The sequence below is a fragment of the Indicator indicator genome, chromosome 24 (genome assembly GCF_027791375.1).
Source record: "Indicator indicator isolate 239-I01 chromosome 24, UM_Iind_1.1, whole genome shotgun sequence".
NCBI classification, from domain to species: Eukaryota; Metazoa; Chordata; class Aves; order Piciformes; family Indicatoridae; genus Indicator; species Indicator indicator.
Genome location: NC_072033.1, coordinates 9,673,789 through 9,700,265, shown reverse-complemented (window position 1 = coordinate 9,700,265; position 26,477 = coordinate 9,673,789). Strand labels below are relative to the sequence as shown.

The 26,477-nt window shown below is 37.8% G+C and overlaps 2 protein-coding genes across 4 annotated transcripts; both read right to left on the bottom strand.

Moving 5' to 3' along the window:
• Positions 1-760: 760 nt before the first annotated feature.
• RAE1 (ribonucleic acid export 1) lies at positions 761-8,714 on the bottom strand. 3 transcript variants are annotated; one of them, XR_008489327.1, is made up of 13 exons: positions 8,671-8,714; positions 8,039-8,135; positions 7,800-7,904; positions 7,237-7,329; positions 6,757-6,843; positions 5,759-5,845; positions 5,427-5,498; positions 4,871-4,978; positions 4,476-4,582; positions 4,313-4,388; positions 3,598-3,792; positions 1,220-2,070; positions 761-1,087 (listed from the first exon to the last, which is right to left on the bottom strand). XR_008489327.1 is itself a non-coding variant. In XM_054391759.1 (13 exons), exons 2-12 carry the CDS (start codon positions 8,126-8,128, stop codon positions 1,984-1,986), a joined length of 1,107 nt encoding a protein of 368 aa, XP_054247734.1. In that variant the 5' UTR covers positions 8,129-8,135; positions 8,671-8,714; the 3' UTR covers positions 761-1,326; positions 1,981-1,983. The 3 variants fall into 3 exon arrangements, 2 of the variants coding, with proteins under 2 accessions (XP_054247734.1, XP_054247733.1); XM_054391759.1 differs by having other exon boundaries at positions 761-1,326; positions 1,981-2,070; XM_054391758.1 differs by having other exon boundaries at positions 761-2,070.
• Positions 8,715-10,276: 1,562 nt separating this feature from the next.
• SPO11 (SPO11 initiator of meiotic double stranded breaks) lies at positions 10,277-24,515 on the bottom strand. Its single transcript, XM_054392002.1, has 13 exons — positions 24,418-24,515; positions 21,746-21,859; positions 18,188-18,276; positions 17,519-17,585; positions 17,212-17,320; positions 16,555-16,641; positions 14,866-14,902; positions 14,534-14,643; positions 13,467-13,566; positions 12,333-12,370; positions 11,327-11,403; positions 11,032-11,143; positions 10,277-10,396 (listed from the first exon to the last, which is right to left on the bottom strand). Exons 1-13 carry the CDS (start codon positions 24,513-24,515, stop codon positions 10,277-10,279), a joined length of 1,158 nt encoding a protein of 385 aa, XP_054247977.1.
• Positions 24,516-26,477: the final 1,962 nt, after the last annotated feature.

The window sequence follows — 26,477 nt, the reverse complement described above, 5'->3', positions numbered from 1 at the left end:
ACCATTGATGATCACACACTTTAGGCTGCAGTTGCTTAGTGGCATTTATCTGACTAAGACTGGAAAAAATGTGCTAATAACCAAAGATTCTAGCATAACAACAACAACCTTTAGACATAAAATTCAACAAAAGCAAAAGCCATTTTTGAGCAAATGAGCAGCTATTGATGTAGTTTTGCTGGGAACTCTTCCCTCTCTTAAAAGAAAAAAATGTGAGATCTAAAACCAACACAGCAGCAGGAAAGAAACTGATTTGAGAAACAAAATCGAGAAAAGAACATCTCTAAGCAACAGCAAAGTGTATTTCATGCACTTTCCTCAACTACACAACTATACCAAGAAATACACACCCAGAAAACCCTCATCAACTGTGTGAAGAGTCTGAAGTTAAAGAACCAGTAGGCTATGGGGTTTTAAGATGGTATGATTAATTTGTAATAAAGACAAATTGCCTGTTGTTTGGCTTCTGAGATGATTCACCCTCATAAATCCGAAGGCTTTCACACCAGTCCTCTTAATTCTTTAGTGCAAAACCACAAAAATCATTTGCAATGAAAGAGCAACTGGAAAAAGCATTAGATTTCCAGCTTGAGCAGCTGCAGGGAAAGTACTTCCAGAAAATACATCTGAATTATGGTGAAAGGACAAGAAGCTGCTTTTAGAGGTGAAGCACACCACCTTGCTCATGTTATTATAAAAGAACTTTTAAATATATATGTATGCATATATATATATAAAAACCCAACCCACAACACTGAATAAAAATTTTATTTGAAATGTAGCATGAATCCATAAGTGTTACACCATACAGTTTTACAGAGGATTTGTACAAGATGACAAGTATTTCTATACATGCGACTCCCCATTTTTATTTAGGCATTACCAAACAAACAACAATTAATTCACTTCTAAAAAGAGAACTTTGGCATGTATACAACTGGCTAGTTAAAAGTAAACAGTGGTAGATTCAAGTGAGAAAGAGATCCACTTGTGTTGTTTCACAGCATTTTTGATCAGGATGAAACTCACCAGTACTATTTTCTAGTTATTACAAAAATGAGTACTTTTATTTTCAGTCCATAAACTCCTGTTAAGGGACAAAAACACGTTTAGAGAGATGTAAAAAAACCAACTTTTAACTCTAACAGGTGTCAGTTTTAAACCAGTTTAGGCCATGGAGGATTTTGCATACATAGGTTTGGTCATCAGGAAAACAAACCTTTTAGGTGTTTGCTCCTGTTACTGAACTATATTCCACTTGGCACAATTGATAATTTCTCCTCTGAACTACAATCAGCATGAGTCTTGTTGGCTCCAAAGTCATGTCTGCTGAGAGAAAATAAGAAGAAACTAAAGAAAAACCTGCACTGACCCATCTGAGTTTCTGTCCCTGCTGCTGGTCACTTAACACACTTACCAAATTCAGCCAAACCATGAGGGAACACAATTTGCAAGGCAATTCTCCTTGGCATACAGCAGACAATATTTCCATTTTAAAAATCAGAAAGGAATGAAAGAACTCCTGAATAAGAAGTAGTAACAAACTTCCTTTGAGAAGAATTACTTTCAATTCTTCAAGTACTTACAAAAAATACAGTATTTATACAACTTCTCCAAACTATTATAATTAACATTTTAATGTAGTACTAATGAAATAAATCCATAGATACAAATGGTTGCACTTCTAAGCAGGAATGTCTAGCCCAGATTTAAATTTTGCTGCAATCTCATTATTGCTGTGGAGCAGACAATGGTTAAGTCATATGAACACAAGCCCCTCTTTCTTATACACATCAGAATATCTAATTTGAAAAGACATTCTCCAGCAAGTCAAGATGCTTTTAATGGGATTTTTACAGATCCTGCTAAATGTTAGCGATCTGTGAACCCTGGTGCAATAGGGCACAAACGGCAGAAGAGCAGTGGAGTAGAGGCAGGAATGGCAGAAAAACAGTAGAGTAACACAAGTCAGGCTCATACTTGCTACTTCTTATTCCTAGGCTTTAACTCTTCTGCTGCATTTCTCAGGAAAATGTAGTTTTTCTTCTGTGGATTGTAAAATTCATGACCCTAAAAAATAAAATTAAAAAAAAAAAATCTGTATTTAGTCTCTTCAAAGAAATATCAGCATTACCTTAAAATATGAATATACCATTAGTTTGGTTTATTAAGATTTAATCTTAAAGTCTTTGAGATCAGATATTGGCAACACTAGTAGTTCACAAACAGCTTTACTATAACAAGTAATTACAACAACTCTGTAGAGGAAGCGAAATTCAAGGGACATTTATCCATTTTTAAGGTATAAAAAAAACTTTAAAAAAAAAAACCACATCCCTCCAAACTCTGTAAATGCAGAGGAAGAGCTCAATATGACTACTTTTTTTATAAAATCCTTTTAGGTAGTGAAGAAACTAAAAGTGTAAGGGTCATCTACTTTTGTTTTGTATCTTTTAAATGAAATAAAGTCACATTTCTTTCAAAGTGAAGCCCAAGTTCCACAGGCAACTGCAGAGGTATCTCTGCTCCCCAAGTGCAGATGCAAATACACTATTCTGCATATTGACATTATTTGCATCACATTACTGACTCAATATGCAAGTATTCAAATCAGGGAGAGTAAACACTAATCAAGCTATTAAAGTCCTATGCACATCTTGAAAATTACCAACTCTACTTGGCAGACATGGTTCTAGAAAGGAAATTTAGTACCCACTGGTATTTCTACTTAATATTGGTTTACAGATCTGAAAGGATACCTCGGTACACATCCACCACTGCATCTACATAAGCCTTCAGATCAGAAGAATTCATTTGCCCAAGTGTCTAATGAAGTTATCATGCTTTGAGTAGCGTAAAAAAGGCTAGATGCAGTGCAGTAAATTAAAATTCTGCTCTTTGTGGCACACAGACAAGATAATTTGTGTGATTTCTGCATACATTTCGGTCAAAACAAGGACTATAATCCTCAAGTTTAAAAGCACTACTTATAACAGGAAAGCAAGATTTTTTTAGTGGAAGTTGCCATTCCATTAAAATCAGCTACATTTCAACCTTGCTACCTCCCTGTTGTGTTTTCTCTTGCATCTTTTATTGAGTCAAGTTAGGAAGATAAGTATATAAATAAGTGCTACCAGGAAGCTGCACTGAATGATACTGACAATTTAGTACACAGTACTCAAACACCATTTCAAGTGTTTACAACCAGTCACAGTTTTTTTTAAGTTAAAGAGAACCTCCAGAGGCAGCAGAGATGTCCTTTTCATAGACATTTGTGGGAACCTGTTAAGAGTGCCACACTGCCCCATGACACTCCCCACAGCAGAACCTGTGTGAGCAACCATCATGACCTAGGTCATGTCACCGACATTTGCAAAATAGCAGCGCTTAGCAATCTTATCCAAGTGAAGCTAAAACCCAAACTGCACAACTTCAGCGTTAAATTTCATCAGGTGTCTAAAATGACCATTTTAAGTTCTCCTGCATGTCTGTGAAATTAGATTCGGCTACTACTTATAAAGAAGTGACAGCCTCCTGTGGGAAGGACAGCCCTAGTTGTCAACTGTAGGTATGAATATGAGTCTAAACCTTTCTTACCTTTGACCAATCATAACTGGAAGCATATGCAAATATATTGCCATTGTGGTTGAAACAACAAGCAGATATCGGCTGGTCAAGTTGTTCAGAGGTTTTTAGTTTTGTTCGTGCATCTTTATCCCAAAAGCTGAATCTACCATCAGATCCTACTGTTGCAAGAGTACCGTGGACAGGGTGAAATGCTATCCCATTTACCTGTGGAATCATAAATACACCATGTAAAACACCACACATGGCAACGCTCGCCATGTGCTAAACCCTGAGAGAGCAAAGACACAGGAGAGATTTTTTTTCAACTAGGCATTGTTCTTTTTTTAAAAAGTTTCAGGTATGTTGTCTGGAAAACCAAAACTAGCTCAACCAAAACTACCACTGAATCAATGAGGAGAGCATCTTCTTTTTTGTAGTACTTAAAAATTCAACGCCTAATCCCATTACTCAAACGTATTTAAGTATTGCTTCAGTATCAGCAAAACTAACAGGTGTCTCCACCAAGATGATTTAATGAATGGTTGATCTGGAGTTGTTTTCAAGGAAGTACAAAAATCTGTCTTTCCTCTTAAGGTATGACAATAACTGGTCTTTAGACACATATCTAAGATAACTTCAAAAAGGATGAAAGGTCCAGGAGAACAAACAATTCACAGCTAATTTCACATTTAAAGTGTGCATTCCCTTGCATAAAATGATCTAGTGGTATACGCTGAATACTTACAGCATAGATATCCTGAGGTGCTGATGTGTTTGTTCCATTAGAGCGATGACATTTAAAAGTGAAATTATCTTTTGCACTAAGGGAAACAACAAAAAAAGTCTTTTTACTTTCCGTATTGTAAGCTGAGCAACAAAGAATGAGTATTTTATTAGATGGCACTTACGGATTTGGGGGGTTGATGTAATGAATAGCTACTCTTCCTTCAATACTTCCAAGGGCAAACCCAGTAGGTTTGTTCACTTTGTCTTTAAAAATTGCAACGCAGCGATGCTGTATTTGAGAAAGAAGATTTTAGACAAAAGCCTGCAGGCCAGATTTCCTGAATGCTGTCCATCATCAATGCACAGCACATCAAATCCACAAAGTCAAGAGGTAGGTCAAATTCTATTGAGAATTTGGGCCACATCATTTATGTTTTTAAAGCCTTGTAAGATCAGCAACAGATCAATGGCAAACCAGGATGTGCCATACCAAGTACTTCAGTTTTGGAACACTGTTTATCAACACTGAATTTCAGCAATCTGTATAAATATGCCTGTAATACATATAATCATTTACCTGGTGTTTAAGAGGAGATTCTATTCTTCTAAATTCAGAAGGCTGATTCTCTAACTGATAAACTATCAGACCTCTTTCCGCCGTGGCCACTGCAGCCATAGGATGAACCTGCATAGTGTTGGAAGACAGAGACACTGGTGTTAATAGCATGGTAGAGCATTCTATTTATTATTTCAGAGAGATCCCTTAAGAAATTAAAGGAGTTATTTTCTTGAGGGAAGAGAGGGAAGGAAAGGGGAAGGAAAGAAAGAGCAAAGTTCATTTGTAGGTATATCTTCAAACAAAACAAATAAGTTCTTCCCTGCCATTGAGAAATGAAACATACCAGAAATCTAATTATTAGGTGACCCTTCCAATGCAAACTCATTCAGAAATGAGGATAGGTCAGTTCTTGTGCTCATTTGTTTTTGTGATGTTGTAAGACTACTAATTGTGTTTTGTTCTATGCAAATATCTTTTTTACAGAGCCCAATTAAGATCAATTTATGTTCTACTGCTAGAATCACATAGAGATTGAATACTATTCCATACTACTTTACTGGCTATCATGACTTACCACATCTGCACAGTAACACCTTTCAGGGAGCTGCAACGTCATCATAGGTGTTGGCGAACGAGTATCCCAGAACTGATGGAAACATGAAAATGAACAAAGGTTTGCTTGGAGTTGAGGATAAACCACTTAAATTACTTCAGTAAAGAGAATACAATTAGTACCCAGCTGTTTTGTTCTTGTCTCTAGTCATAATACTGCAACTTTCTGAGGCGGGACTTGGTTAATCTGTTTTTTATATTAGCGTTTAATAAAATATTTTCATTTCACATCAATATTTTCATATACAGATTACTAGCACACTTTGTGTCCATTTGTTCAGGTAAAAATCGTACCTTCAAAGTTTTATCCCAGCTTCCTGTCATCACGCAGCTATAATTTGGTGCTTTAATCCAATGAATAGTCTTCACAGGAGCATCATGCTGAAGGAAAAAAAAAAAAAGGACAAAAAAAAATTTACCAAGGACACATTCTCCATTTCTTGTTTATACTTTTTTTTTTTTAATAAGTATTTGCAGGTTTTATCTATTCAAGAAAAGCAATCCATTATTTTCATCACAGCAGTTAGGACAGAGGTTGGTCACAATCTTACTGTGTTTAGTGCTGTAAAATTACCCAGATTAAAAAAAAAATTAAAAATGGTTCCTACTATCAAGCCAGAAGAAGAAAATTGTCACAGCAGAAATAGAAATTATACACAGCACTTTTTTTTAATTTATAAAGCATGTAATTCATCTTGCTTAATATCAACATTTAATATAGCACATTATTTACTACAAAGTAATATATATACCAGGTTCTTCTGACAAGAGCTACAGAAGGAAAGGCCTTTATTACACTACCTAAATTTAAAAACAAAGCCAAAGATCTGAATGCTATCACCTAAATGAAATACAAAAAGTAAATATCATAAGCACTGACTCTTTTGAAATTATCTAACTGGTAACTCATTTTAATCATTGTAAGTACACATTCTATGAGCAGACACTTCTGCATTGAGAATCTAAATTACAGTCCCTGTTACTGCTGCAGCAGAAGGCTGGTAGTTGTGAAAGTGAAGTCAATGATTCCTTAATTTTTTTCCCCTATAATGCAGCAGAGTGACTTAGTGAGATCACAGCAGCAATGGAAGAGCTGCACAAGTTATTCAAATCATTTTGCAGGTCTCCCTGTTCATGTACATTACATTATCTCAAAAACACAAAAAGCACCCCACAACCTCTACTTCATATCTAGCTCAGAAACACTAAACATTAGCTTAATTTGCTAATAAAGGTAGAAATAGAGAAGGAAAAACCCCACCTAATAGCTTAGGGCTTGCTTGCTTACTTACCTGTGCAATCTGAATAGCTTGATTACTGTTGAGATCCCACATTTTGGCAGTTTTATCACAGGAAGCAGTAAATACTTTACTCCCATCCTAAATAACAAGGCCAAGAGATTAAAAAGCTCTACCATGGAGCACCTTTTAGAAAGCTCTCAAGTCTTACTCTCTTCCAGCAACAGTGTAACAGTAACATAACACATATAGGGATTGCAAGACAAAACCACAAAAAAATGAATTTCTTTATAACTGTATATCATAAAAGAGACAACTGTCTCAGTTAGTATATGGCTTTAAATGTACTCTTGCTTGTAAACTCGTTATCCTTCTTATGCCCATGTTAGTCTATTCTGACATGCTTAGCACCTGTTTACAGCAGCATAAGCCTATACAATAATCAGACACTGCACCTACACATGCTACTTGTGTCTGTATGTAATACACATGCCAATGTATTTACAGTTTATTTATTTTTACTAGTGAACATACATCACTCCAGCAGGCATCTAGTACAGGCCCCGTGTGCATCTGCTGAGCCTTTGGAATTGTCTGTCCATTATCCTGAACTTCCCAGCAGCGAACCTGTTACAGGAGAAGAGTATACAGATAGAACATAGTAATGCCTCCCAGTGCTCTCCAGGAGAACCCTTCACTGTCAGCTAAGAAGCTGTCTGCTGCAGGCTGCTGGCCAAAAGGCCAGCTTAAAATTGCACTCAGGTTTGTCTTCCCTCCCTCTTTGTGTGAGATGGGATCTCAGCCTTCAAACTAAACAAACTTCAGTAAGGTTCTAAGAACCTAAGCTTTTTGAGAGTACACTGTGAAACTGGAGGATTTATCATGTGTTCATGGTTCTTTTACTGGACAAAGCAATAACTGTGCTAGCCTAACTGTATAAGAAAATGCTCAGTTATGTCAAAATTGGCACCAGACAAAAGTTTTGCAGTTCCACAAGAACGATTTTCAGGTGCCCTGAAAGTTTTCAAGACCACATTTTACAGTTTAGGCACCCATGCTCCCATTTTATTTATCTGTAAGTCTGACTGAGTACTTACATCATTTGCCCATGATCCTGCAATGAGGAAATTACCCGGCAATGTTGGGGGGCTAAACGCTAAACAAGATATGCTGTCATCAGGTGGAGATGTTACTTCAATATCCTTAAAGAACAGAAGACAAAACAAAATTAGCCACATTTGCAAGCTGTGCACTGAGATCCTCTTACTTGTACAGAACGAGATATGGCTCTAAGACACAGCAGAACAATAGCTGCCACTGGGGCTAAGGCACGTACCTTCATTGGATTGTGGTTATCTGTCGTGGTACTGCCAAACATGCTGGTACCTCCACTAGCAAACCCCGATGTAGATCCAAACAGACTCATCCTTGCTCTGCAAACGAGGAAAAGGCTTACTGAGCCCTGCAAGGCCCTTAAGCATCCCTGGGGTGTCTCACCACACCAGCACACCCTTTGCCCCACCTAGGAGGCACTCAGGGATATAAAAATAGACGAATTTTTTTACAAATCCCATTCCTCGTTGTAAGTGGATCCCTGACGTTTCCCGCAAGGTCAACCTGCCACTGCTATCAGGGATCTCTCTCTGGTCGTCACCTAGCCCAGCTCACCCCCTTGCCATCCCTCTCAACACTCTCCTGGCACCACCGGGCTTAGGGAGCCACAGCACAACCTCCCCAGAGGAGCTCCCCCTCCAGCACAAGCCCCAGTCCCGTATCTCTGCCTGCAGCCACGATGCCCAGCAGGCGAGGACGCGCCGTTTCTCGGGGGTCCGGCTTCTCTATCAGCAAAACTAAGGGGTGCGGCCGTTTTCGGAGAACGGAAGGGGGCCGGTGGAGCAGGGCCGAGAACACAGGCGAGGAAGGGGTGTTCAAGAGCACGGGAGGGCTCCAGCGCCGACCCTCACTCACCCGTATGACGAGCCTGCCCCAACTCTCTCCCTCCAGCGACACAACCCCGCGCTTGACGCGACTCCGGCACGGAACAGGCCGCGTCTCTCTGCGCAGGCGCCGTGGCCAGCGGGTCGGTGGTGGCGCCTGCGCACTGACCGGGCAGGGCGGGGCGGGCAGACCCTGGGAGCGAGGCCTGGCGAGAAGCGGTTTACCGGCTGTCTGTCGGCCGAGAGAGGACTAGCAGGGCGGGCCTGTACACGTGCTCGACCCGCTGCACTCGGCCTGCTGGGGAGCGCCGCCACGCTGCCGTTAAGTCAAAAGGATTCAGTACTTTTTCTTTTCTCGCGCTGTGAGGAGTGGGGTCAGCTGAGCAGTGACGCTTGCAGCGCTGCGGTAGAGATTGCGGATAGGTGTTTGATTTTTTTCTGACGCCGAGGGAATTGAAGTGATCAGGCGAGTCAAAGCACATTTGGTCCCCTCGGGACTTGACACAGCTGCTGCAACGTGGGGAAGCTTCACCAGGTTGACTTCAAATTATGTCAGCTTTTCGTGCAATAAGGCCCAAAGTTCTCGAAAGCTCACTTCCTCACTCATGAAAAGGAAGCCTCTCTTAAGGCTTTCTTTCTCTCTTAAGAAAGTTCTGTGTTGATCTGACCTTCCTGCGGTTTGGACTCTGCCCTATGCCGTTGCACCTGCTGATGGGAGTGGCCTGGTGTTCCTTCTCGATCTAAGTTCTGCACCTGGACACTAGAATACTGCTACTCTAAATAAAAAGGAATTTGAATTCTGTTTGAGTTTAGTACTGGTGGAACAGTAGTTAAAAATTGTCTACTGAAAATAGATCTAAGATTGATGCTGATGACTGCATAGATAATTTGGAAGTATTTTCTGTGAAGTCAATCTGGTTTCCTTACATAAAATTTACTGTATGCTTTAATCACTATGGTTTCCTTCTCCTTTCTACTGTTTTATAGCCAACTAAATAAAATGAACAAGGGATTCTGTTGTGCATCATTAACAGGATTGTTTATTAAGTTCTTAATCAGTAACATCTGCTTGCTTGTCCGTTGAAGACAAATAGTAATTTGGTTGCTGGAACATTTATAGCTGTTTCAGATAATGTGGCAATAAAGAATTATCTCAGACTTTTCAGTCTGAATTTACAGCAAACACAAAATGCCACAATGCTGTAACTTACAATCATTTCCAAAGGCGGCATGTGTACTAAATTGTTAACAAAGTCTTTTACCCTCTTCAAAACTAAAAAAGGTTGTTACAGCATCATCTTGTGCTTTAAAACAGAAAGCAAAGCAATTCCCTGACACATTGTTCAACTTAATATTTTCTGGCCAGAAAGAACATATCTCGTTATCTTTTAATGTATGTATGTACCACTGCATTTGGCATCGTTACAGCACAGAAGCCACAGAATGAAAGAAACAGAATTCTGTTAAATTACCGTAATTTTTCTTAGGTTTGAAAGGAAAAAGATAATGAGAAACTAGATACAGTGGTAAAGAAACCTAACAAACTGACACATACTCCTCTGACTCTGCATTTTCTCTAAGAACAGTCAACAATATAAATGAGTATCAAGAAAGCCATTTCAATTGCAAACAAACATTTATATCCATCCACCAAACTGCAGTTTGTTTGGTAAATACACTCTGGAAAGGTAATGTGATGAAAGAGAAGTTAAGACTTGGATTTCAGCCTTCAGTTTGGATGCTGCCATTATTTCCAGCTGAAAAGGAACAAATTAACATGTGATGTTCTAGCAGCCTGGGCCAGGGTTAGGTAGTTAAGTAAGAATTATTCCTGTTGGATGTGCATGTAGAAGGGTAAAGTTAGTGTTACTGGTGCTGCAAAATCCGTGTCACTAAGCTGAGCATCGTTTTATTGTATCTTCCTGTTGTATTCTCTAGTGTGCACCACACAGCAACACAAACCGTTTATGAGGTGAGTAAAGAGGCAGGAGAAGGTGCACAATACCTTTCCTTCCTGTCTAATCATTTCACACAATATAAGCCTAAACTGAGATATAAGCTCTAAAAGCTACTGATAGGATTAGAGAGCTAGTACTGAGTAAACTGTAAGCATTCCTCGATATATTTTGTAATATTTAGGAAAGCAGTAAAATGTCATGTGATCATCAGATGACTAATGGCAGGAAGGCTTAAAATGATGCCAGTTCTGGCCTGTGAGCCACTGAGGCCCATAGATTCAGAGAGACAATCCAGGACATGGGCTTTCAAGGCTGCAAAAACTTACTGGTTCTGCTAGACTAAGAATTTGTCATCACAGAGAGGAACAGAGTTACAAATGATAGACTTTGTCTTGTGGGGAGTAAGAAATGGGAAACAATAGGTTTATACTTACTTCTTTTTTCCACATTGGCTGACAAGCAATGTAAGGTCTCTTTTGCAAACTTGCTAACTTTTTTTGATCTTGCTTTGTAAATGGAATCAAGGCATCTTTGTGTATATTTAGTCTGAAAAGAAAGTTAAATTTTCACATACACTTAAATATTTATTCCAACTTATTTCCTTATATTAAGCCAAAATAATGTATAAAAAGAATAATAGATGTAAATGTCAGTTGTCTTTTAGTGCATTAAGTTATTATGTCTATGGAACAGAAGATTACATCTCTTTCTTTTGGGAGAACAACTAACCTCTCAAGATCAGAAGGAAGGAGACCAAGCCACTTAATAGATGGAACGGTGAGATGATGGGCCTCAAATGACATTGACTGAAATAAGAAAGGTCAGCTAAAACCACAATGACTTTTAGTTGAATTATTTGAGATACATGTCTTCTGGGGTCATGTCCAGATTTTGTTACAAAGATACTGGTGTATTTTCACAATCAGAATGGGAAAGCAGAACAGTGCAACTGAAGCTTACCACATCCCCTTGCCAAAAACTATTCATGCACTAAGATTTGAACCTTTCGTCCTCTGACAGATTCTTGACTAGTCTAGTGTAGGCTGGTCTAGACTGAATATCTGAAAATGTCTGATATATTCTGCTGGAAAGTACCACAGCATACAAAAATAGCCCAAGCTAAGGTTCGTCTGCTCCAGTATCATAGCTACAGTAAATATATTAGGGGAAAGAGTACCAGAAAATAAGCAGTTAATGATACTTCTCAGAATACTCCCCCTGCTTTTCAGCTTTCTGAGCCAGAAGTGTTGGTGGTGATTTTGTCAGGTTGCTTTTAGAATTGACCTCCCTGGGCAACCTGTTCCAGTGTCTCACCACCCTCACTGTGAAGAATTTTTTCCTACTATCTAGTCTATATCTACCCTCCTCAAGCTTAAAGCCATTCCACATGATTTTGTGGAGAATCACTCATCTCACAAGTTATGTCCTCCTCTTCCCAAGGTCCCTCCAGCCTTCAGTTCTCTTCTAAGGCAGAAACAAAGTAAAATGAAGAACACTTTGCTATTTGGACTGCCTGTGCAGCAGGGAAAAAACTGAAATAGAGATAAATTTAACTCCTGTCATTGTTAGCACCTTCTGTTTTCCTGCAGGAAGTAGCTGTTTCTGCAGATACACAAAGCCTAAAAACTTTGTGCTGAAACAAAAAGATAAAGGCAGTAACCATTCTAACAAAGCCCATAACATTTCAGACATTCCAGCTTCAACCATGTATTTGAAGTGGAAAAACTATACTCACCACAGATCCATATTTGTAGATGCACATTATTTCCACACCTAGGTTGCAGAATACCAATTAAGTGTCTGTCTATCTGGGCATGTTCAAGAAGACTGCGTAACAGTTGTGGTTTTATGATTAGAAAGGTTCTCTGTGGTTTACAATCGTATGTCAAAATAATCAGAATATGAGCATAGTATGTCACCTTTATAGAGCTAAATGTTTCACACAGTCTGTGCACAGCCAGTTCAAAAGCAGAGATAATCAGCTTTTTTACACATTGTGCAACATCTATCACAAAATGTGTCTTTCTTTTATCCTGTCTAATCCATATTGTTTAATACTATTGCTCTGAGTATCTGATTCTCATTTGCAGTGATTTCCCTAATTTCAGGCAGGATCAGTATAGATGCATACAAGATTGAATTTAGACTCAGAATTGAAACTTAGGTATGCACACCCACATACACAGAATCCCTCTGAAATGAGGGAAATTTCTGACATGCCACTGATGTAACAGAATGGACTTGTTTTAGGATTTACTGTATTCCTCCTTTATCAGACTTGTAGTTTCTACCTTTCACTATTGTAAACTATTGACATGACTGCTGGATTATTATTATAAATCTATGTGAACTACTTCACTTCACTCAAACATCCTATTTTCTTGACATCTGTCTGGCCTAAGGATAATAATGTAGTTTAAAAGTTTGCTTTATAGTAAACTGAGCAATGTTTACGAAGTTCCTGATATTTCGTTTTCTTTTACAAAATGAACAGATTAGGTGTCTAATAGTCAACAGTGGAATTCTTGGCAGAGCAACATTTTCAATGGTATTTAACTCTGTAAAGATAGACCTAGGCCCTCCTGACACTTGGAAGTGGTCAAGTGCCTAACGCCCATTAACACCAGTGGAATCATGCAGTGTATCATAAAATGTCATTGTCCTCATCCTCATTTTTACTTTCCAAATCTACCTCTCATCTGAGATACAAATTCCATTTTTTTTCTTTCTTAGGTACAAGGTGAGGTGTTTTAGTACCTCAAAACACAGCAAATCATGACAGAGAGTAAGAGCATATTCAGTGGGGAAGAAAAGACATTCTATATAAATTGTGCTTTCCTCTGACGTCATTGAACCTCTACAGATTTACCATGTGGATCTGCATCCATAAGGGTGAAAATAGGGATTTGGAAAGAATCCCACAGCTTCCTGACAAAAAGTCGTGTATTAAGGTCTGGTATGCCTTTGCCCTAAAGAAATAAAGTAAAAGCAGACAATTTAAAATTAATTAAAACAGCATCTGGCTACATATTTGTTTACATTGGCCATTTAAAAGCAAGCAAACAAACAAACTGCTGGCAGAAGTATTTCTCCAGCAGCTATTTTGCAGGGAAAGCTCTGTGCTCCTTTTTGGCTCTGTGAGGAGGAACGCAGGAATGGGCTGGGGTGCAGCACAGTGGATGTCCTCAATCACAGGCACTGTAGCAACAGCATCGTCCCTCTAGTGAAGGAGTTAATTTGTAAGGTCTGGGAGATGATGTACAGATGTAACCATGCATCTGTACAAACTAGTGTAAGAAGGCCACTTTTTTCTTGGAACTATGTATGTCCCTAATGAAACAACATAGAATCATGGAATCACTAATATTGGAAAAGACCTCGAAGATCATCAAAGTCTAACTGTCAACCCAACGCTACCAGCCAAGTTCTTGCTATGAGTGACTCTGACTGGACAGTACACAGCACAGTGCAAATGCTTCTCTCCTGTAGGTATGGGGATATGTTTTTACCTCATTGTGGGCCAAATTTGTCCCAGAACAAGTAGCTATGTATATTCCTATTAATTGTCCAGGCTCCACAGCTCTTTCAAAACAATCTAAAATCAACAATTCTGTTTCACTGGGGTTTGCTCAACTCAGGATCCTGAAGGATCAAAGGTTACTCAACAGCTGAGCCTTTCTGAGAATGATTTGTGGCATCTACTTTGCAGCAGCATGTGAAGCTGGTAAGCTACCATGCTCTAAGGAGATGTTTGGAGAAAATAAATCTTTAGAATATGTAGTTTATGTCTCTATAAAGATAACATTTAAAAAAATATTGTTATACATGTTTCATACTAATTTTATTATGGTCTTTTGACCAAGTTTGAGTACCACTACAACACTATTGTTTAAATTCTTATGTCTAGCTAGGCAACATGTAATGCAAGATACATACTGTAATCATTATACATGGGGACATTCTATTGCAGAAGTCATCATCCAGCAGTCTCTGAAAAGTTGCATCTTTTTCTACGATTAACATAAATTTGGCATGTGAGATTAAATCTTTTTTGTTAAGGCTGGCTGCATGTAAAATGATCCATCACACCAATCAATTAAAACTAAATGCTTTAAAATACCTGTTCTAGAGCCAAAAGTAGTGTTCATGACTGAACTTCAGAGCCAACAGGCAAACAAAAAATTACCAGAACATTGTTTAACTTGGAATTATTTTTGGGTTTACTTTATTTTTTCAATCTACAATGAGAGTTCTTGCTCAAAGGATACTTTTAATTCCTTGAACATTAGATGGCACAGTGACTGCCTAAAACAACAAAAATGAGATTAATCATTTTAAATAGAGAAAATGATATATTTTAAAATAACAACATTAGGTAATGAGGGACACAATTACATCCTGAAACAATCATTCATCTTCTATATGCATGATCAATCTTGACATTTTCACCTCTTTATAAGTGTATTCAACCATTCATATCCTGCTCTATTTTATGGTTTTGTAGGAGTCCTCCTGTTACAGAAAGATACTTTTCAAAAGTGTTTGTATTGCTGTTTCAGAATATTGTTCATCAGTGAGAACAATGTCCTGATTAATTCTTCATGTGTCCTAGTCAGAAAAAAAGTCAGGTTGGTGTGAAGATTCCAAATTTAATACAGGCTTAAAACATTTCAGTATTCTTTTTGAAAGACCACTAAATCCTTTCTTTTCTTGACCTATAACCTGATTTTATAAGTATTTTTGAGCTACAGTTTGAAGACATAGTAATGTTTACTTTACTTCTCATATTAGGATTGGCTCAATCTGGCAAGCATATGGATGAGAAAACAGGAACTGGAGGAAGAACTTGGCAAAAGAGTATGTATATATTGAAATGTGTGGTCTGCTTTTACTTCTGTCTGCTAAATCACCTCTGGTTCCAGGATGGAACAGCTCAGCAAATAAAAGTATGAAGAGATGTAGAAGAGCATTAATAACAGAGGACTTTACACTGCTTAAAAACAAAGTATAAAAGGCAGCTAAGGTTATCTTTCCAATTTGAAATTACTGATTTAGGCTTACTGTGAACAGATATTCCAAGAAATCATGAGAGCAGTCAGCAAGTCTGAGTTCTGCTCTTGCTTTCATATTCTGCACAGTTTTAGGAAATCTTTTAGGATTAGATTAGTTGAATCTCATCTTCTCAAGCCACTTTTTGGCTCTTGGCTCTTATGAAACCATGATTATAATGTTCTTTTTAGCTCAGTATCACCTTTGATAAAAGAAGTTGACAATACAAACTCTTCTATTGTCTGTAATTTCTATTTGAGTGCTAATGCTGAAATCAAACAGTCTGGTACCATATACATTTGGTGGTACAGTGCTGGGCATATGAAGATAGTATCAGCTCTTATGCTGATGGAGTGTCATCAGTAAACCTCTGTAAATGATGAGGTCCAGAAAGAGGTTCCTGTCTGTAATTATAGAGGATGAGCTCTATCTCTCATCTGTGCTGGAGGAATTTACTCAGTGTAATAAAGCAGCTCACTGAGTATGTTAACTGAGGCTGTGAGACCTGTTTTCTTACTCTACAAGAAATAAGTCTATTGTGATAGAAACCAAGTATGTTCAGAGTGCCCAGGCTCTTTTGATTTGGAGCACTTTTTTGACAGAACATTGTAATAATAAAGTCCACAATACATAATATACATGCCTTTCCCTGCAAGGCTCCCATGGTAGCAGGGAGTGCTAAAACCATATACAAGGGATGTACTCCTGGCGAGTACACAGCTGACCTTCAGAACTGCAGTGCAGTTGGGCAATACTTTTTATCTGTCTTTATTCATCCAGGTTGTAATGTCTCAATTTGCCACATGCACAGGTCTGTATAATAAATTTATATGGTAACCTGAGCTATGAGAAGCACAGGATGTCATGAACAGGTAGATGCTATGAGTCACTGTTACTGGAATACATACTGTTGCACCACAGGTACAATTCACTTTTGTACCATCTTCCTCTGTGTAACTTAAATTGCCAGCAACAAAACCGTTAACTGTAGACAGCTGAAAAAAAAATAAGAAGTTGTATACAGTAAATTGGATGCTACATGCTGCTATGTTACTGTATTGCACAGACAAAACAAGAAACCTGTAGCTTGTACCTTTTAAGCATTAAGCAGTGTTATCATCCTGGATAGGAAGGCATACTTACAAGAAATTGTTAACTGCATTTATAGATACAAAGGGATACATGAAAATTTGAAAGGCTGTTAGATCTCTGATGTACTTTAAATTTTCATTTAACCCCCAAGTCAGCAAATAATTTGACTATGGATTGCCTAGCAGATGTCTGGCACTGTGAAGTTTAAGCACTGCCTTCACTAGAAAACAGCAAAAGGCAACGTGACTTTAGCTAGCAGTTTGTCCAAGACTCTTTGGAGCAAGCAAACTCTGAATTTTCCCTGAAATATTTAGAGGTCTATGATAAATCATCATTAGGTTTCATTTACACAAATGACACTTTTAATTTCAACTATGTATTTCCTGCTGATAATTGTTCTTTGTATTTCAGCTTTCAGTTCAATCTGTGGGATTTGGAAATAACAATAAAAACATTCATAATAAGCCACTTACTATATGCAGACTTCTCCGAGGTATCTTAAGCATGCAAGAAATGTCATTGATTATGTTGTCCACAACAAGCTGGCTACCGAACAGTTGTGTATCCGTATAATATATATCTCTATCAAGACAAAATATTGCATTTGTAATTATATTACTGAAACATCTGTAGGCTTGTGAGAGTTTTACAGAAGTCATGGATAAAGCATTCTATGTACAAGAATCCATTATCCTACACATATGCATCTTACAGGCTGTTTTCACAATTACATTCTTAAAATGCAACCTTATTTGAAATGACAGAAATGTAGTATGTTACCTTTTAGTTGCATAAGTATTGCTCTGCACCATCTTATAGATCATAGATAGTATTTTGAGCATCAGAGCTGGAAAGATACATTTTAAAACATATTTTATCCTGTTTCAGAAATGCATATACAATAATTTCTCATTATATTGACCTATATTTTCTTCTCATAAAATAAAACTTTGAAATACATATTTTAATGTGCTGTTATAATAGAGAGAGACCATTCTAATCAATAGACTCAATAATTTCTAGCATAGTTAGAAAAAAATAGGAGGGAGTTAAGTGAGGGAATGTATGCCCTCCTGTCCAGGCCAAGAAATGAAATGGTTGAGTTAGAAAAAGAAGTTAGCTTATTGTCCATATTCCAAGATTCCTTTCCTAGTTAGCTTTCTGAAAAAGAGTGATGTTTTTACATTAAGACCTTTTGAATATGCCTTCAGCTGATACTCATTCAGGGAGGGCAGAAACTGCAAGAATGCTGTATTAATTTCACTGTCATTCACTATAATAGAAAAAAGCAAAGCTAAGGGCTGATTGTAGTATATCATGTTGTATTAGCCATACATTTCTAAACCACGATGGATAATATTCTCTATGGTTTGCTTTCTTTCTTTTTTTTTTTATAATGAAGTTTTGAACTAAAAATGCAAGAAAAAATCATGGACTTTTAAAACTTACCAAATCTTGATGCTGATCTAGGACAGTCACTTCTTATTTGTTTTGTAGTACAATGTGGCACCATCTGCAAACCTACAGAATCTGTAAATCTGATACATTGCAAACAAATACAATAAAACTGTAAACATACTGAATATATGTAAATCATTCTCTGCAAGGTAACTCAGATTCAGACCCTCCTGTAATCACATCTGCTAGCGCTGTTTTCAGACTCAGTAGGGAAACCATCAGCTTGTATGGAGTTGGAGTGGCCAAACAAGGCAGGGAGCAGTCATCTGAGCGACCTATTCAAAATGCTGCTGAACTGAACTGACTTCATTCAAACTTGAACATAGAAGATTTCACCTCAACATGAGGTGACCACTGGAATGGGCTCCCCGGGTGGGTTGTGGGGTCTCCTTCTCTGGAGACTTTCAAAACCCACCTGGATGCATTCCTGTGTGGACTACCCTAAGTGATCCTGCTCTGGCAGCGGGGTTGGACCTGATGATCTCTTGAGGTCCCTTCCAACCCCTGACATACTGTGATACTGTGATCACTGCATTCAACACATGAAAGAATTTCTCAAGGAGATGCTTCAAGACTGAATTAAAGCCTAAAGTACATAAGTTTCCAAACAAAAGCAGAGACAAGAAATATGTTTTATACCTGTTTATAAGCGTTAATATATCACCATCAGTTACTATTTAGTAGGAAACCAAAGGAGTAAATGTCAGGAAAAAATGTGAATCATTAGAATACAAATCAAGTCTGACACAGTGAGTTTCTCGCACAAAATGTATGAAAAGGTGTCATTATTTCATATTACAATAATATTATCTACTTTATGTCCTTGAATTATTATCAGAATGACTCAATTATATTCCATTATTAATGTTTGGAAACAAAATTGTGGTCCATCCTCTCCTCTGAACACTTATTTAACCTAAATGAGCTCCACCATTTTCACCAATTCATGTCTGAAGGTGCACATTTCATCAGAAGAATCAGTTATTTTCTAAGGACACTTCCTTATTTTACTTTAAAGTATTTTATTGGCTTATGAAATGATGGTCCTGGCTTTACAGCACTCTTTTTCATTCAGCGTTTTGTATGTACTTTTAAAAAGCCATGGTGGTAAAATGGCTATAATTTGACCTAAACCCACAGTGTTTGTAAATGTCAATGTTTTGCTCGCTGCATCCTTTGGGTGGCAGAACACACCACGCCGCACACATAACAAGTGACAGCAATAACGAACGGCCCAGACAGGCATCATCCTATTAGCTCCAAAGGAACTTTCTTGCCTTTGTGCTGCAACTGCAGCATTTAAAAGGTGTTTGTGCTCTTGCCTACAGTTTAGTTTCTCGGGAGGTGAGCAACGCTGTGGGATTGCTGTCCCAGGTTAAATAAGGAGCACTCCTTTCAGTGTGGTGAGAAACCTGATCAGCGTGGCCGACGCAAATGTTTCATGAAGACAACTGCAAACTGGCACTGGATCAGACACTCAGCAGTTCTTTCTAGGATTGTGTTTACCCTAGAAGAGTAGTTTTCTATAAAATCTCCCTTCCATTACTAGGAATTTAATTTTTTTTTTAATTTTTATTTTTCAGTTGGTTGGTTGATTGCATTGTTGCTGGGTTTCTTTCTGGAAAGATACAGCTGGACAACGTAAACTGTGCTACTTTAGGCCTGGCATTCTCACTGATTGACATCATTCTCAGGTAAATACTGCTCTGGGCATCTACAAATGTCTACAGAGAACATTTCAACAATGAAACAATTTTCTCATTCTACTAGTTCCTGCTCAGCAGAATCCAGTTGTGTAGATTAGGTATGAAATGGCTGCGAGAAAGAGAGAGAGAGAGAAAGACAGACAGAAGGAAAGGAGGAAAGGAGGAAAGGAGGAAAGGAGGAAAGGAAGACAAAAGAAAGAAAAGAGAAAGAAAAGAGAAAGAAAATGAGTAAGAAAAGAGAAAGAAAAGAGAAAGAAAAGAGAAAGAAAAGAGAAAGAAAAGAGAAAGAAAAGAGAAAGAAAAGAGAAAGAAAAGAGAAAGAAAAGAGAAAGAAAAGAGAAAGAAAAGAGAAAGAAAAGAGAAAGAAAAGAGAAAGAAAAGAGAAAGAAAAGAAAGAAAGGAAAGAAAGAAAGAACCCCACTGACTAAATTTCCTTCCACTCATATTATATTGTTGCATTCTGGTTTTATTTTTATTTGCTTATTTTTATTTTACTCTTCAAATGCTGTTTTAAAGTATGATATGGATCACTATTCAACAGAAATGCATAGCTGAGATTACGTTTTTCCATCATAAATAATGGTTCAGCCTTTTTTTTAATCTGATTGATGAGTCTTATTTTTAACACACTGTGATGTTAACTTGTTTTAATTTGAAAGTTTTTCCCCCCCTCTGTGTTGTGATGGCAAATCTCATCTCACATTTGTTTTTCTAGCCTGGAATGCCATTTCCCCAAAGACTGCCAAAAATTGCAAAACTTTGTTATAGTATTTTAATTTTACAGACATCTGAGTGAAACATTTCTGTCAAACTATCAAGACACAAACCATTAAATTCCCTGGAACGTACAAGCCTTTCAGTTAACTGATTACCTTCAGGCCCCTCAGGTTTTTTGAGTGACAGAAATTTATTGTTCTCATTAAATGAGTATTCCACTGAAGTGTTACACATGGAAGGTTTGCTATGCTTTCTCAACCTTAGATGTTTGTAATGTGTCCACTTACAAGCACCTCTGCAATCTTATCAATCTAAATATCCTTTAACCCACTGATGTCCACAGCAAGAAATAGATTTATGTCTTCTTTTATCCTTTTGCTTCTGTATGATAGAAAACAATTAATCTCTTAGTTTCAGGTGGTTTTAGTTTAAATGCTATTGCACAAGCAACTTCTACAAATCACAGTGCGTGTTATAAAGGAGGACAGGTTGCTTTTATTCTGGTCCTGTCTAGATAAACTGGCATAAGATCTGAAATTTGGATAACATGTTAGAAACTTGTTTTGCTTTATTTGGCTGCTAATGAACTCGGTACACAGCACGGAGGAAAGAAATACACAGGAAGAGGTGAGTGCATCATCTTTGAAGAACAAAAAGAAACATCAATCGCTACCATTTTAAGAAATAAGATACCATGAGAGAAAACGGAGAAAAAGAAAAGAGGGAGCACAGGAAATGCAATAGGGGATGAAATTGCTAGTAATTGTTTCCAGCTTAAAACAGATTTTTTCACTCTAACACAACTTACCATTTCTGGTTTCTACTGCTTCCAGAAAATGATTGTTTATAGGACCTCCCTTTCCTTTCTAACCCCTGCTATGGTACTTTTACATTCCCCTTTATGCTATAATCTGCTGTTACTTAATATTTGATGCCTGTTCATGCAGAGTGGCTACTAGGCATTACTTTTTATTTGTTCATTACTTTCTAAGAATTCAAATTATTTATTTGTTCTAACACTTATAGAACCATATATGACTAACTTTTCTGGAAGTTACATAATCAAATTTGTATCTGTGGCACTTATATTAATATAAAGCAGGACTTTAAAATATATAATACTTACTCCACATTTCTCCAATCTGATCTCCTAGCGACTGTCAAAACAGGTGCTTTTTTTTGGGCCAAGCTTTTAAGTACACCTTCAATAACATTTTCTATTGCTTCAAGAACTTCAGAACTGAAATAAAGAAAATTAATGATGGAAGTCATATGATAAAATTTAGTTCTGCTTTCGGCTTTCATCATCTATCCCTGCTCCTATGAAAATTATGTGAATCATAAGTGCTTCAATGATATATATGTCTCAGAAATGTAGAGGAATTCTTTTGCTTTTTAATCTTGATTTACTCATTTTCCCTAAAATCTTTGACTTCTCATTCCAGATGCATGACAGGGGACACAATTAAAAGTACATTTCTACCTAATCCTGAAACCATTAAATTTTTTCACCACCTGAACTTTTAGACCAACTGGCTGGTTTGTGATGGATAATTAATGTTTTACTGTAAATGATGTAATATTGGCTTTGGCTATGATTTGGGCTAAGTTGTTTTTAAATGTTGTAAATTTTAAAAATATTTGAGTACAAATACTTCCTGTTGTACTATCGTACATTAACTTTTTGATCTGCTGCCCTGAACAAATTGTTAAGTTTTAATTGTATCAAGGCTTATTCTCAACAGATAGACTGTAAAAAGAAAAAAAAATGAGTCTTTCACCTAAAAAGACAACATAACCTTGCAGCAGATCCTTTACAGCAAAACTGTAGGCTGGTTTGAGTGTTATGACAGATGCTTTTTATTTTCACAAGCAATCTGACTCCAAAATTTCAGCTGTCCTGAAAATTACAAGCATACTATATATCATCCTAAACAGGATTGAGAAGAAGAGACAACACTTATTTTAGCTCAAAGTTTTATCAGCAAAGTCCAATTTTATCATTGAGTAATGTACTATGAAAAGATGAGTCAATATCAGTGCACACCACATAAAATGATTTTTAAAACCTAGCTGTAAATCTCCTTAAACAATAATGAAACCTCCTTAAAGCTCTCTTCTGTCAGCTGACTGTATGTCTTCATAGAATCATAGAATCAAACAGGTTGGAAGAGACCTCCAAGATCATCCTTTCCAACTGATTTTCATACTCCTCCTTCTGTTGAAATTAGATTATCATCTTTTGAAAGCAATTTCTAGAAAACATTAACCTTTTCTTTTAAAATGTTGTTTGTAACAGTATCTGTATTAAAAACAAACAAATAAAAACTCACCCAAACCAAAACAACCTGTATTGCTAACATTTTTATCCAATAATATTAAACCATTCAGCAAACACTGTGTAAGATTTTTTCTGTTTTGTTTTGGGTTTTTTTTTTTTCAGATGAATAAAGTTGAACACAGAGGGTTCGAATGATTTTCCAAAGGTAAAACAGTTAAGCATTTGCAGTGCTGATAATACAAGAAGATCTGGTCATGCAGCCAAAATGTAAATTCATTTTCCACTATATAATAGTTTCATAATCGAATTCAGGATTCTGTAACTTTCACACTTGTAGCCTCTTCCCCCAAATTAAAATGCTACCATATCCATAACAGAAATTCTGTCAAGGACAGAGGAAATGATTGGCTGGTGAGATAAATGTATAATGCAGCAAATGGAAGAGTAAAATTATTAAGCAAAGTTGACTATGATACAAACCTCCAACATGATAAAAATTAGTGTTGAAGACAAGAAAAATATATATGGGCAGATGGATGAAAGAACGAATAGGTAGGCAGGAAATCTAAACCATGTCATTGCTTTCATACATATAAATATTTTTCTTATTCATTTGGCTCTGCCTACTGTAGGTATTTTAATATTCCAGATGTATTTCAAAGCTTGCTGCAGAATTTGAAAGTTCAGGCTTCTGTTCCAATCCCAGTCTCCCAATTTATTGGCCAACAGAAGTTGTAAATGTGGTCAAGTAGGAGGAAGAGGACAGCAATTCTTTATGTACCCCTTGCTGATTTTCTGTTTCCTTTTGCAGAGATTAATTGAATTTTAATAAGCAAACATACAATACTGGCCAACTGTGCCTACTTAAAATTCACACTGGGTTATTTAACAGCAGAGGAGGAGTAGGCAATGTATGTCTCAGAGTGTTTGCCTGCTCATTTCTAACAGGTTTCAGCATGAGTAGATACTTGTTTCTGTATAGCACAAGAAACAGTCTTCAACATTAATAGCATAAAAGATTAACATTATAGCACTTTTAGAAAAAGAAACAATATAAATACACAAGAGAAACAGTTACATATAGCAGTGTAATAGGCTAAAACACTCCAAACCCCAGAACTGTACATCATCAAAGCCACACAGTTCCCATACCCTGCCACAAAGACCTTTTCATTTCGAAACACTTTTAAGATGTTCTCAGTCTCTTCTAGACTCTGAGGCTGATAATGCTGTCTACAAAAACTTCTACAAATTTGTGACAGTTTTTTTGTTGCAGTAAAATTCATCTTGCTTTGTCCTGTTTTTCTGTACTTCTGTCTGCACCAACAGACTTTCTGGGGAAGTCTGAGGGAAGGGAGAGGCTTTCTGCAGTGTGAGAGCCCCTCTTCCCCTGTGTTTTTGTAGGGGAATATATATGTTTTTCACTTTTGCACAAGTCCATTAGGTGCAACAGTGCACTACCTACTAAAGTGTTACCACAGAAAGGGAGCATGGGTGCTATTTTTCACATCTTTTACCTGGGGACACGGCCCTCATCACCAGGCAGACTTGTTTCTTTGAAGCTGGCCTTGTTCCCAGCTGGCACTTCAGTGGAACACACATTGTTGTCCTCCATCAAGGTTGGCGCAGACCAATCAAACTTCTTTGGAAGGGATGAAGCCATGTTAAGAAGAGGCAAAAGGATTACCAAAGAAATTAGAAAAGGCTGTTCTGTGTGCTGGGCTTAAAAGTCTTCATCTGAGGTGAAACCATAGAGTGCCAGAAGGAAAAACAGAAAAATTCCGTAGAAACCAAAGTCAAGGCTTTCCCGCCCTTCCTGACTGAGGCCTTTTCCCGCCCTTTCTAACAGACAGGAATTGGCCCTGCTCTTTCTGATGGGGGGATTTTCCCGCTTGTCCTGACTGACCAATGGCTTTTCCCGCTCGTCCTGACTGACCAATGGCTTTTCCTGCTCATCCTGACTGACCAATGGCTTTTCCCGCTCGTCCTGACTGACCAATGGCTTTTCCCGCTCATCCTTACTGACCAATGGCTTTTCCCGCTCATCCTGACTGACCAATGGCTTTTCCCGCTCATCCTGACTGACCAATGGCTTTTCCCGCTCATCCTGACTGACCAATGGGTTTTCCCGCTCATCCTGACTGACCAATGGCTTTTCCCGCTCATCCTGACTGACCAATGGCTTTTCCCGCTCATCCTGACTGACCAATGGCTTTTCCCGCTCATCCTGACTGATCAATGGCTTTTCCCGCTCATCCTGACTGACCAATGGCTTTTCCCACTTGTCCGGACTGATAAGAGTTTTCCCACTCTTCCAGACTGACCAAAGGTTTTTCCCGCTCTTCCTGACTGACTAACGGCTTTTCCCGCTCTTGCTACTAGGCAGGAGATGACTCTGCCCACCCAGTTCCCACCCTGCCTGCCTGACCATGGTTTCCACAGAGAAACGAATCTGAGAGCTGCCTCTGGAGCTGCTCTGCCTGAGCAGAGTGCACAGATCAGGACTCCTTCACTCGCAGCTCCATGGCAAAAAAAAAGCAAATCTAGACATCTAAATTGCCCTTACCTTTGCAGTTATGATATGCTGAAGTATTTTAAACTACCGAGTCATTGCACCTAACTGCCTGATAGTGGTCATTCTGAGACTTCTAGCAGTTACTTGGGAGATAAATATCACAGTATATCAGAGGTTGGAAAGGACCTCAAGAGATCATCAGGTCGAACTCCCCTGCCAGAGCATATCTTAAGGCTTGTGCTTTCTAAAGGACTTTTTAAAAGCCCATTGCTGATAACATCATCTTCTATGCACCACAGTCAGTGATACTGGAAGCTGTGCTCTATCTACCTCACTGCTAACAGCATTTCAAATGTTGTGAAGCTTAGACTTGCTGTTAGCAAGTTAGTTGATGTAGTGTTTAAAATGTTGGAGGCAGCTGGTTTCGCTTGCTGTTTGATTAGCTACTGCCCCTCGACCTTTCTTTGGCACTCGTAGGAGGAAGCCATCCAAACTCAGCTTGGGTAGGGAATTTTAAAAAATTGTGAATTGATTTATTTAAGGAAAACCTCAGGCTATGAAGATATGAACACTAGGTGTTTCAATTAACAGAGGCAAGCAAAAGAAATAGGAATTAATATATTGAAATGTTCAGATCTTTCATCTTAAGCCTTTGGCCTTTAGGTACCTTGAGATCACTCCAGAAATATTTATGTAAAATCTCTGTAGATCTTTCCAAGAATTTAACATCAAAATCAACAGATTTTTGTTTGATATAGAACTGACAAAATTATATCATGCCCCCAGCAACAGATTGCAAACAAAACTATATACATCAGCCTGTGAGAAGCTAATTTAATAACTTGTCTCTTCTTCACAGCAGCAAACAGCAACTATAAAAACCCTCAACCAAAATACTCAGTGTTTATACCTGAGTTAACAAAGTAGAGATTGAAAAACCAACAACAATAACAAACATTTCCATGCTTCATGCTAATATTGCACACACATAAAAATTTATACATATATATAACCATGTAAACTAGTATCCAGAACAGGACTGGTAAATGAACTACAATCAAT

What these genes read in the sequence shown, in the direction of transcription:
- RAE1 (XM_054391758.1), bottom strand. Translation starts at nt 8,128, where the DNA reads ATGAGTCTGTTTGGATCTACATCGGGGTTTGCTAGTGGAGGTACCAGC. An exon ending in ATAACCACAATCCAATGAAG is followed by an intron (nt 7,905 to 8,038) that starts GTACGTGCCTTA and finishes CTGTTCTTTAAG; the next exon opens with GATATTGAAGTAACATCTCC. An exon ending in TAGATGCCTGCTGGAGTGAT is followed by an intron (nt 6,844 to 7,236) that starts GTATGTTCACTA and finishes CTTGTTATTTAG; the next exon opens with GATGGGAGTAAAGTATTTAC.
- SPO11 (XM_054392002.1), bottom strand. Translation starts at nt 24,515, where the DNA reads ATGGAGGACAACAATGTGTGTTCCACTGAAGTGCCAGCTGGGAACAAG. An exon ending in TCAGATTGGAGAAATGTGGA is followed by an intron (nt 18,277 to 21,745) that starts GTAAGTATTATA and finishes GCAATGTATCAG; the next exon opens with ATTTACAGATTCTGTAGGTT. An exon ending in CTTCCTTCTGATCTTGAGAG is followed by an intron (nt 11,144 to 11,326) that starts GTTAGTTGTTCT and finishes CTTTCTTTTCAG; the next exon opens with ACTAAATATACACAAAGATG.